This window comes from Chelonia mydas, chromosome 3 (genome assembly GCF_015237465.2).
Source record: "Chelonia mydas isolate rCheMyd1 chromosome 3, rCheMyd1.pri.v2, whole genome shotgun sequence".
In the NCBI taxonomy this organism is placed as follows: domain Eukaryota; kingdom Metazoa; phylum Chordata; order Testudines; family Cheloniidae; genus Chelonia; species Chelonia mydas.
In genome coordinates this window covers 60218090-60230286 of record NC_057851.1, presented here as the reverse complement: position 1 = coordinate 60230286, position 12197 = coordinate 60218090, and the positions used below count along the sequence as shown (strand labels likewise).

Here is a 12197-nt window from a genome sequence, read left to right as displayed (position 1 = left end):
TGTTTAGCCATGGTGGCACTTTTTTGGTCCTCTTACTATGTGTTTTTTAATTTGGGGTATACATTTAATTTAAGCCTCTATTACGATGTCTTTAAAAAGTTTCCATGCAGCTCACAGGAATTTCACTTTTGGTACTGCACCTTTTAATTTCTGGTTAAATAACTTCCTCATTTTTATAGTTCCCCTTTCTGAAATTAAATGCTACCGTGGTGATTAAATGCTACCGTGAAAATTCAAATCTGTGCCTATACTAAAATGAGATATAAATGAAAAGGAGGAACAACATTGGGCTTTGTGAGGCATCTCATCTGGTTCCCACAGCACAGTTACCCAGTCTGTAATTAAAAATTAAATTAAAGCTGACAAACGTAATGACATGAATGATACTTCTTGTTTTCCTGTGACTTCTCTCAGAAATGTAACTAACTTTAGCTACTGATGCAGAAGCAGTCAGGGGAAGTGCCTCCAAACATTCTCATTCATTGACTAGGGGATAGTACAGCCCTCAGTAGGGGAGGTAATCACTGTAGGACTTCCAGCTATTTATACCTGACTCAAGAGTGGGAGTGGTACCTTTGGAGAAAAGGACACTAAAAGAGGTCATGATGAATCACGTACATTGTATTAACAAAAACGCTTGTGCAAGAAGTTAAACTTCTAGTTTGCCAACTAGCTTTTAAGGGCACAATTTTAAGGATGGCAAAACAACCTTCAAAAAGATTTACCTTTAAAGCAAAAGGTAAATGACCACTTTCTAATCTGATTTCTCTTGCTAATTTATTTAAGCATACCTAAAATTCAATAAGCATTTAAAATTGAAACATTTAAAAAGTATAAAAAAATCTTGGCATAAGCATCCTCGTTGTACACCATATTTCAGCTTCTTGTAATAGGTCTACCACCTTTAAAGCATCTTCTGTGAAGTTCAGAACAGTACTTTAACTGAAGAGGTTTTTAAAACTAGTATTAAATTTTAGCTATTTTCTGAACACCACAAAAACTAGTTAAGTATTTTTCTAAGAATATTTTGCGCCTTGAAAAAAAAGAAGCAAGTAGAAAACTGAATTTACAAGGAACAATTTTTATACAGTGTAAGCCACTTTATTTACATTGTTCTTCAGAGTTTTATTAATACTTCCAGTGTGTCATTTATCAATCAATGACAACTGAAAATCTCAAAGCCAGGATGTTAGATTTACATTTATCAACAAACAATGCTGTGTTTTAGCACTTTAACAATATTACAGAAGTGTTTGTTTTCCAAAAGTCTAAGACAATCCACTGGACATAATGAAAGTCAACGATATTGACTATGTTGGACTGTAAAGAACGAAACTGTAGAATATACTTTCCAAGTGGTACTTGCAAGGACTCTGTCAGGGACTTTAGATCCACAGTTTGGGTTTTATAGAAATCTAAAAATCCCCCTCCCCCCATCTTTTTTTAAAAAGTTTCCTCAAAAAGTTGTTTTTTATTTAGACATACACACACAAGTATTTGCAATCCAAATTCTATAGCCTTGTGCCAGTACCTGGACCATAAAATGTGACGGTCTAGCTCATTCACTATTTAACCAGAGTGACATTCAAATGGTAAACAGACAGCAGAGGGTAAAGAGTATATTAGATTTTTTAAATTCTGTATTAATTATCTATGGCATTATTTGCAACAGAGATCATGACATTTACTTTAAATATAGGATCTTTATGCTGTCAGCGTCCTTTTTGTAAAAGAGCAGATCAATATATATATTTTTATAAAAATTATTTTACACATTTCTAATAAATCATGCATTACTGCACATCATTTCTTTGTCCGTGTTTGATTGCCAGGTTTTGTAAATGCAGATACATCAAGACTTTCACCACTGTTGCACTGTTCGTATAAAGTCTGAAATTTAAAAAGATAAAGGGGTAGAAATAGTCATTCCAAGAATTACTTATTCAAATGTCTGTTTGTAACAAATGATGCTATAGTGTACAAAATTGTTTCAATAGACAGTAATGAGTACCATCTAAACCAAGCACTAAAATTTCAGATATATGCAAATATGAGGAAATTAATAGGAAGACAGGATAAAGCAGTACTAGCATTAAATGCAGTTTAGTGTCCAGATGGTGAAAAACATACAAAACAAGACCACTAAGAAAATAAATATGAACATTTTGAGCAATTCAGGCAGAGGAGGGACTGAAAATCACCCAGATCTAAATTACACCAATACCAGTATGGAAGGATGAAGGTATTTGCACCCAGTTCTCCCCCTCTTCTATGCGAGTAGGTAGAGTTCCATAGAGGAACTGGAGAAAAATTATTTGGTTGAGACATCTTGGGTAGGTGTCCATATTGACATCGCCACATTACAGGGCAAAATTAGGGCAGTAAGAGAAATTTGTTTTTGTCAAATGGCTGCCATCCATATGGACAAATAGGTCCGACTACTAGAGATCATATCCAGGCAAGGAAGACCTAACAGAGTTATTACACAGCTGCCACAGAAGTGCATGCGGGATAGAATGAAACTGTTACTTGCACAGTAACTCTGGTTCTTTGAGATATGTTGTCCATATTTTATTTTTATACTTTCCACCCACACCGTTGGTGCATGTGTGCCCAGTATACTCAAGCTGAAGGCTTTTACCTGATGGGCTGTACCCATTAAGGCAACACATCCTCACAAACCTCTAACCGATGGCATTAAGGGCAGCGCTGCCCTAATTACCTTTTATTTCCTTTGCCATATGGAATCCTGATGTTAATAGACTCCAAGTAATGAGGACAGAAAGCACGTCATGGAACATTCATACAAACACCACATCTTAACCACAATTATAATGTAGATAAGTAACTTTGAGTGATTATCCATCTATATATTCCACTTCTGGTGACTCCCAAGCAGTAGCCCTTGCTGAAGGCGTGTACCAGGAATCTAGTGAACATAGAACTGTCCTGCCAAGTTTGTGTCATCTCTGGATGCCCTTACTATGGCCTAATGTTGTGTCAACATGTAGCTGGAAAAGTGTCATGTTACACAGGTCCATAATTGGTAGATTTCTGAGAGAGGCTACAGAAATAGACTGAGTCCTTGTGGAATGTCCAGTTACTCTTGAAGGTCGGTGTTTATTAGGAGTTGGCTGATTGGATCTCCTCTTGCACTGGACTCTATTAGCAATTCTTTGTGATGAAACAGCCTCATCTTTAACTCCCTCTGCTTATGTCACGAAAAGTCTGAGACTTCCTAATATGCTCAGTCCTTTCTCAATAAAAACAAATTGCTCCATATACATCTAAGAAATGAAATTTTTCTTCACCTCGAAGGTGTATTATTTGGTTCAGATGAAATTCAAAACTGCTTTAGGTAAGAACTTGAGGTTTGGTTTCAGGATATCTAGTCATTAGGGAAAATCATGTATGGTGGGTCTGCCATTAGAGACTGTAATTCTCTCATTCTTCTGGTCGATGGTACTACCACCAAGGAAGGACGTTTTGATAGAGAGATGAAGTATGGAACAAGGGGCTGAAAGGGTAAAACCAGAGGATATAGTAGAATCAAAATCTAAAGTTCTCAGAAGGCACGTATTCCTTTGCTAAAGTGAAGACTTACCAGGCATTTTAGAAACCTTGCTACCTTTGGGTGAGAAAAAGTAGAAAATCCCTGTATGGTGGGCAAAAAGCTGTCTCAAAGAGTTCAGAGACAGGTGTGAGTTCTTGAGATGTAGAAGACAATCTAGGACTGAGATGTTAGACTGATGGAGACAAATAATGTTAATGGCACCTTGTCATAAATATAAAGGGAAGGGTAAACACCTTTAAAATCCCTCCTGGCCAGAGGAAAAGCCCTTTCATCTGTAAAGGGTTAAGAAGCTAAGATAACCTCGCTGGCACCTGACCAAAATGACCAATGAGGAGATAACATACTTTCAAAGCTGGAGGGGAGGAGAAACAAAGGCTCTGTGTCTGTCTGTGTGATGCTTTTGCTGGGGACAGCACGGGAATGGAGTCTGAGAACTTAGTAAGTAATCTAGCTAGATATGTGTTAGATTCTGTTTTCTTTAAATGGCTGAGAAAATAGCTGTGCTGAATGGAATGTAGATTCCGTTTGTGTCTTTTTGTAACTTAAAGTTTTGCCTAGGGGGATTCTCTATGTTTTGAATCTGATTACCCTGTAAGGTATTTACCATTCTGATTTTACAGAGGTGATTCTTTTTACGTTTTCTTCTATTAAAATTCTTCTTTTAAGAATCTGATTGTTTTTTTTTCCACTGTTCTTAAGAGCCAAAGGGTTTGGTGAGGATTTTTATCAAACCTTCCCCAGGAAAGGGGGTATGGATTTTGGGGGGAAAGACGTTTCCAAATGGGCTCTTTCCCAGTTATATATCTGTTAGACGTTTGGTGGTGGCAGCGATAAAGTCCAAGGGCAAAAGGTAAAATAGTTTGTACCTTGGGGAAGTTTTAACCTAAGCTGGTAAAAGTAAGCTTAGGAGGTTTTCATGCAGGTCCCCACATCTGTACCCTAGAGTTCAGAGTGGGGAAGGAACCTTGACACACCTATATTAAGAACCTCTTCCATTTGGAGAGGTAAGTGGATCCTGTGTAGTCTCTCTGATAAAATCAGCCATTCAGCATCCTTACTGTCAGATGGAGTCTCATTGGATCTGGATACAGGATCTGTCTTTAACTCAGATATTACATCCTAGAACAGAGGTAAGGTTATTTGGTGGCTGAACTATACCTTTGGAGATTTGCATACTAAACTGCCTTGACCAAGTGGGGGAATATCACAATTAAATGTGGCTGCATTCTACTTGATTTTCCTTCGAATTCTTGGTATCATGGCAATTGGGAGATACATATAATAGTATCCAAGGGCCATGGGATTAGAATTGGATCTTGGGCCATTCCCCCGGAGCAGAATCAATGACATCTCGTGTTTTCCCTAGTGGAACAGATCTATAGAGGGAAAACTCCATCTTGAGAAAATGGAGTGAATCACCTTTTATCTGAATTCCCTGCTGAGGTTCTCCACTAGTAAATTGTGAATCCCTGGAAACAGAATGGCTGTTAAGGTAACATCATGAGGAATGCAGAAATTCCAATGTTGTACTGCTTCCCAACACAGTAGGGAGGATCTGGCTTATCCCTGTTTGTTTAGGTAAAATAGAACAGTTGTGTTGGTCGTTACTTGAACAGAGAGGCCTTTGATCTTTGCCAGAAAGACTTCACAAATTTGATGGATAGCTCTCCACTCCAGTATGTTTATGTGAAGTGATGTTTCCTGAGGTGACCAAATACCCTGAGTTCGCACATTGTCTATATGGTCTACTCATTCTAGGGAAGATGCACGCATCACATGGATCTTAGAGGGAAATGGACTCCTTTGCAGGCTCTCTGTGGATCTATCTACTATTTCAGAGATAGTAAAACTATCAGTGGAACATGCCCCCAAAATTCCTGGCAAGTTACCTGCACCCACACACTGCAAAGGAAAGTGAAAACTCCCCAAGTTCACTGCCAATCTGACCTGGTGGAAGATTCCTTCTAAACCCCATGTATGGAGATCAGTTAGACCCTGATCATGTTAAGCAAGACCAAGTCAGCTAAAACACAAGACAGAAAGAGCTCACTGCCACCTCAGAGCTCTGGTCTTCCACATCCAATGTCCCATGTCCACCTGTGGTCATCCCTGATGCTTCAGGAAAAGGAAATGAAAAACACACTCCTGAATACATGGGGGAGAGGGGAAATCCCTCTGACACACTTGCAGGTGGCCAGCTGAAACCCTGAAGCATAGGCTTTTAGGGAACATAAGAGGTAAACCAGAAGTGAGCCCAACAGCTGTTGAGATGCTGGAGGTGCCCGGGGCCTCACAGGTGCTCTCTCTGGATGAGCTCGGCACCGAGGGCAAAGACTTCGCTGGGAAACTCCTCTTTCTCTGAGTGTCCCATTTTGGGGAGGTCGTGGCTCACTTCCTTGAAGCTTTGGAAGGCTGAGCATCGACATTGTTAGAACTTTTACTGCTCTGTGATTCTGATGTTTTCTCCTGAGGAGGCTAGTGAGACTTTTCCATCAAAATCATTTTAAGGCAGAGATCCCTTGCCTTTAAATTGCTACAGTGAGCACATTTCTGGGGGATATGAATTTCCCCCAGGCAATGGACACGAGATGCGCAGCTGTCAGAGACCGGTATCGCCTTGTGGGAAGAGTCGCATCTCTCAAAACTGGGTGAGCCTGGCATTACATCCGTTAATTTTTCCCAGTTGGGAAGGAAAATGAAAAAAGACATATATAGAAATTAGTTAAAAGAAACTTTATTTCTACCACTAAGTTAAGGAACCAAAACCAAAAGGAAATTAAAATAAAAAAAAAACAACAAAAAACTGGCTAAGTAAAATCTAATTAAATCTAAGAGCTATAACACTAAAACCAGGATGTAAACTATTTTCTTTTCTAAAGATCCTTGAAGAAGCAGCACTGCCACTGGGCTCTGTCTGCAGCCGAGGACGTTGAGAAGGAACTGAATAGGTTGTGTCGTGCACGCGCTACACAAGGCGCCAAAGGCCAGCTACTGTGCAGACGCACCCCAAATGAGCACTGCTACCTAAAATCTCCAATCTCTGGTGCAGGGACGCACTGACAGCTAAAGTGGAGCACCCACAGGGACACTACTGGGAGAAGAAACATCTTTTTGTAACAAGTTACACCCTTGGCACTGAATGAGTCGAGGTTGATGTTGGTATTGAGGTTAATGGCAACGAAGGGATCTGTAACGTATGATAGGATATGGCCGAAGACTGTAGCGGGGCCATAGGCATAGTTGTAATCTGCACTGATGTTATTGGTACCAGCGAGTTCAGTGCATAAACTGCTGAAGAGAAACATCTTAAGATGAGATTATCTTGCTCAATATATCTTCTTAGAAACAGATTTACAAACAGCACGTCAGTAACGTGCCCTTCACCCAGAAAAGTTAGGCATCTTGTATGGCTATTTAATAGCATTACTGCCCCACATGATGTACAATTCTTAAATCATGGGGACTTGTGCTCAGTCATGATGAGACTGCAGCAGTATAAAGAACCTTACAAGAAAGAAAAGGAAAGTTTCCAAACCAAGAAATGGAAACGCTATAAAACATTTCTATCACTAAACCCAATCTAAGTACTAATCAACTAATTATTTACAAGAATTTACACATAAAAAGAGACTACATGATGTACAAAGAAGCTTTGTGTGAAACCTCTGACTAGAAGCTATGGGTTGTGAGAAGGAACTATGGGGTGGTTGGGGCATCCCTCTTCTAGAGACATGAGGACATTGAGCGCATGTGCTGCTCCAAAACATATTGCTGATCAAAAGACTCCAGTGCCCCAGCAGTGGTCTTTACACAGACAATTACACGAAGAAGTGATAGTGACCACAGTGCTGCTCAGTTTGAACTATTCTGAACAGCTTCTTATACCTTCCTGTCCAACCGGGGCGGGGGGAATAGAAAGATTGTGTCACAAAGGGCTGGCCTCTAGAGAATTGAAATTGTAGAATTGAAAGCTATTGCCAAATCTGTCTTCTGGTGGATCCTGGAAATCAGACATTCAGTTTATAGAGCCTAAGGTGGCTCTTGGACAGGGTGAATGAAAATTTGTGAGAAGCACATCACATTTCTACCATCTTCCCAGTAGGAGGATGGATAGGCTATATCAGCTCTCTGGGGCTGCCTTGGTGGACAATGGGGAGCTCGGTCTCATGAACATTTCTGTTCAGTGGATATTTTAAAGGTTTGCCATATGTGTGAGACAAGTAACCCTCACCCACCTTTTACAGGGTTTTTGCGGAATGGGGAGTTGCAGTACAGCTGGCTAGTTTGGATCCACTTCCAGCCCACCTTCTCAGGCTGACTCTTTAACTGAAATGGGGTGGGGTTGAGAGAAGGATTAGGCTCCCCCTGGCCCATAGGGCACTGGAAAAAGTCCCTCAAGACAAGGGAAGAGGGAGATGGCCTGCTGGGAAACAGAAGATTTCTTGGGTAGATTTTATTTTTTTGCTGGGAAGATGAGAAGATTCTTTGTGGAAAAACAGAAGAGTGGGAAGGCCAGGGCGCCTGATTGAAGTGATTCCCTATTGGGAGGGAAGGAGGTTCCTCCGGCCAACCTCCCAGAGACAGACTGTATTCCCTACCTCTACTGTTGTCTTGTAAGCTCCAGACTGGACCAAAGCCCTCCTGGAGACCTTCTCAGTTATCTGTGGGGAGTTGGGAGCAGTCAGCCATCTCACTAGGGTGGAGTGCTAATAAAACAGAACAGTTGCCCAGTTAAAAGGCACTCCCAACCCCGTTGAAGACTGGCCATGGAGTGGGGCAGATTGCCAGAATGGACCCACTGTCTAAGACTGCAGGGAGAGGCAAAGGAGGTACATTTTAAGCTGCTCTTCCCTATCTTTTTCTGGAATGTCATCTGGGGCTCTTCTGAGGCCTGGAAGAAAGGTGACAGAGGGGCAGAGCAGAGGGGTACTAGCTGCTTCCAGAGATAGAGAGGAATAACTGGGGAAGCATGCCTCAATACCAAAAACAGCAGAAATAAAACCCTGCATCTGGACTGGCTGCCTGATGGACACGAAGATTTGCTCATTCATCCATATTGATTACAGGAAAGTGCTGCAGTGTTAGGGTCAGGGCAGAACAACAAGACATAGGCTCTGAGTGAGAGAGAGAAAAAACCAAAAATGTAGTCAGCACAGGAAAACTAGGGAGAAATGTTTATTGCGCAAGGCAAGGAGACGAAAAAAGATCCTGTTACCACCACCAGTCTAACTCCCACTCCACTCGAGGATCATTAGAAATGGTAATTTACTAACCTGCAAGTTTCATGACAGTATTGAACGTCTCCTCTATATCGGGGGATAAAGTTTTGAAATACTTACTTCTATTAGCTTTGTGATGCACACACTTATTTTAACTAAACCGATTATATTTTAATGAAATGTGAACAGTATATTGGTTTAAAAACTGTACTCACTCTAGCAGCTCTAGAAATAGAGTTAGGAGAGTTCAGACCAATAAGTTGGCCAAGGATGCGCTTCATTTCTTCTGTTGTTCCTTTTGTATTCAGGCCACCTACGGCTATTCAAATATAGTTATGTTGAAACCCGCATTCTAAGTGTAATTTACAAAATGTATACAATCAGTCTTTTATTTTGAATATATAAGAATTTCAGAATTAAGATACCGGAGCCCTTGCCAACACATACACAAGTGTACCAGAAACACTTATGCATAACTCCAATAACTGGAGAATGCACACAAAAAAGGCATTCTTCTTTAAAATCAAAATAAATGTAGAGAAATCTAGAAAATGTTCACTAATTTATTGTGATATAACTATTATAAAATGTAAAAATTACCTGTCTGTGGATAGGTTTGAATGTGCACATATGGATGAGTCAACAATTCAGAAATTGATATTCTTTGTTTAGGGTTCCTTATTAAACAGTGCTACAAAAACAAAAAGATTGAAAAAGTGGGTTGAGGGGGTGAATAGTTGAAGCTTTGTTTCCTGAAGTTAAATACATATGCTCAATTTCCTGAATCATTACAGCTATGCTGGTATCCATGTACAAATCTGTAACTTATAAAACTTGTTTTGGTAGGATAATATCAAATTAGCTGTATCTGTTGAACTGGAAAGAAGCTGTAACACATGTATGGATCCCCATCTCTTAAAACCAAGATGCCTAGAAATCCCCTCTTCACAGAAGAGAAACTGAAATACTCCTGTAATATCACTCCTTTGTAGGCATGAGGAGTAAGAGGACCTCTTGTTGTAAATGCCAAAGTAGTCTGACATAGTTTAGTTAGGAATAGAACTGGGAAAAATATTTTGAGCAAATTTTTTTGGGGGAGGGAGGGGTGGGGAAGAGAAGGAAGCAGATTCTGACCAACTAAACATTTCACAAATTTGTGTAGAAAAAAATTCTACTTGAAATGACGGTTTCAAAATTTCCTTCAATTTTATTAAAAAATAACAGAAAGTCAAAACAAAACATTTAGTTCAACCAGAAATATTTTTCCTAACTGTCAAAATCCCAGCTACACAAAAAAATCAATTCAAGATCTAGATCGGAGTTGTAACTTTTCATGTCACGGGGTTAACAAACATATACCTCCACACCCCATATTATCAATGCTTAATCCTAAACTACATCAGCTAATAATCATAATAGACTTTCATGGGTGGCAATTACCTTGGCACTAGTGAACCAGGATACAGCTATCCTCTAGTTGTGTTTTAAATGAAGACACAACTTACCTGAGAGGTTACAACTTACAGAAGAGATATAGTAACAATGGAGCCTTTGACTTGGTTCTGTTTGGACAGATCACTTTGGAATACACCTTTTTTACTTTTAAATTCAGAACTGGAGGTTTTTTAAAAACCTATCATGAATAGGAATTCTAATTATGCAGTTACATTAATTTTTATTAACATGAATGTAATAGCTGCAGATTTAGTCACATTTGTGCAGAAATTAGATGCCAAGAAATTTCATTAACAGAGTTAAGATTGCCCAGTAGGCTCCCAAAACGTGGAGAGTGACTAAATTTAAATCTCTGAAAACCGGAAAATACTGTATACACTACCCCCGCAATGCAACCTAAATTCTGTCCCCTGGAATTCACAAAAGTCGCAGAGAATGGTTCAATAAAGCGGTGTACCATAATAGACAGACATGAGAAAGTTCTAACACACCACCGTGTGTTGTGCTCCACAGCCTTGAATTCCAGCATTTATCTAGATGTGCTCCAACTGCCTTCACTGTGTTAGGTGTAGCTATATTGAATGGTGGAGAAATTAGTTGGAACTGCTTGGCAGAGCTGTTATTCATAGAATCATAGAATATCAGGGTTGGAAGGGACCTCAGGAGGTCATCTAGTCCAACCCCCTGCTCAAAGCAGGACCGATCCCCAATTAAATCATCCCAACCAGGGCTTTGTCAAGCCTGACCTTAAAAACTTCTAGGGAAGGAGATTCCACCACCTCCCTAGGTAACGCATTCCAGTGTTTCACCACCCTCCTAGTGAAAAAGTTTTTCCTAATATCCAACCTAAATCTCCCCCTCTGCAACTTGAGACCATTGCTCCTTGTTCTGTCATCCGCTACCACTGAGAACAGTCTAGAGCCATCCTCTTTGGAACCTCCTTTCAGGTACTTGAAAGCAGCTATCAAATTCCCCCTCATTCTTCTCTTCTGAAGACTAAACCTCCCCAGTTCCCTCAGCCTCTCCTCATAAGTCATGTGTTCCAGTCCCCTAATCATTTTTGTTGCCCTCCGCTGGACTCTTTCCAATTTTTCCACATCCTTCTTGTAGTGTGGGGCCCAAAACTGGACACAGTACTCCAGATGAGGCCTCACCAATGTCGAATAGAGGGGAACGATCACTTCGCTCGATCTGCTGGCAATGCCCCTACTTATACATCCCAACATGCCATTGGCCTGCTTGGCTACAAGGGCATACTGTTGACTTATATCCAACTTCTCGTTCACTGTAACCCCTAGGTCCTTTTCTGCAGAACTGCTGCAGAGCCATTCGGTCCCTAGTCTGTAGTGGTGCATTGGATTCTTCCGTCCTAAGTGCAGGACTCTGCACTTGTCCTTGTTGAACCTCATCAGATTTCTTTTGGCCCCATGCTCCAATTTGTCTAGGTCCCTCTGTATCCTATCCCTTCTCTCCACTCCTCCCAGTTTAGTGTCATCTGCAAACTTGCTGAGGGTGCAATCCACATCATCCTCCGGATCATTAATGAAGATATTGAACAAAACCGGCCCCAGGACCGACCCCTGGGGCACTCCACTTGATACCGGCTGCCAACTAGACATGGAGCCATTGATCACTACCCGTTGAGCCCGACAATCTAGCCAGCTGTCTATCCACCTTATAGTCCATTCATCCAGCCCATACTACTTTAACTTGCTGGCAAGAATACTGTGGGAGACCGTGTCAAAAGCTTTGCTAAAGTCAAGGAACAACACAATGTGCAATGTGGTAAGAGGCACCTGTGTGTTTTTAAAGGTTCAAGTATGCCTCATTTTAATGCCGAGTTTTGTAGACTGTCCACAGAGGAGCACAATGGTGTCTTCTTGCCATGGGGAATCCCAGCACTCAGGTGGCATATATGACAGTAGCCTCCAAGGAGTGAGGGATAAAAG

The 12197-nt window shown here is 40.7% G+C and overlaps 1 protein-coding gene across 3 annotated transcripts in view; it reads right to left on the bottom strand.

Moving 5' to 3' along the window:
* Positions 1-1446: 1446 nt before the first annotated feature.
* Positions 1447-12197, bottom strand: part of TTK (TTK protein kinase) — an 89709-nt gene continuing 78958 nt past the window's right edge. For all 3 annotated transcript variants that reach the window (XM_043542560.1, XM_043542559.1, XM_043542561.1), the window contains 3 exons: positions 9394-9484; positions 9009-9112; positions 1447-1890 (listed from right to left, as the gene is read on the bottom strand). In XM_043542560.1, the coding sequence (XP_043398495.1) occupies positions 1804-1890; positions 9009-9112; positions 9394-9484 (282 nt within the window). In that variant the 3' untranslated portion in view covers positions 1447-1803. The remainder of the gene's footprint in view (positions 1891-9008; positions 9113-9393; positions 9485-12197) is intronic.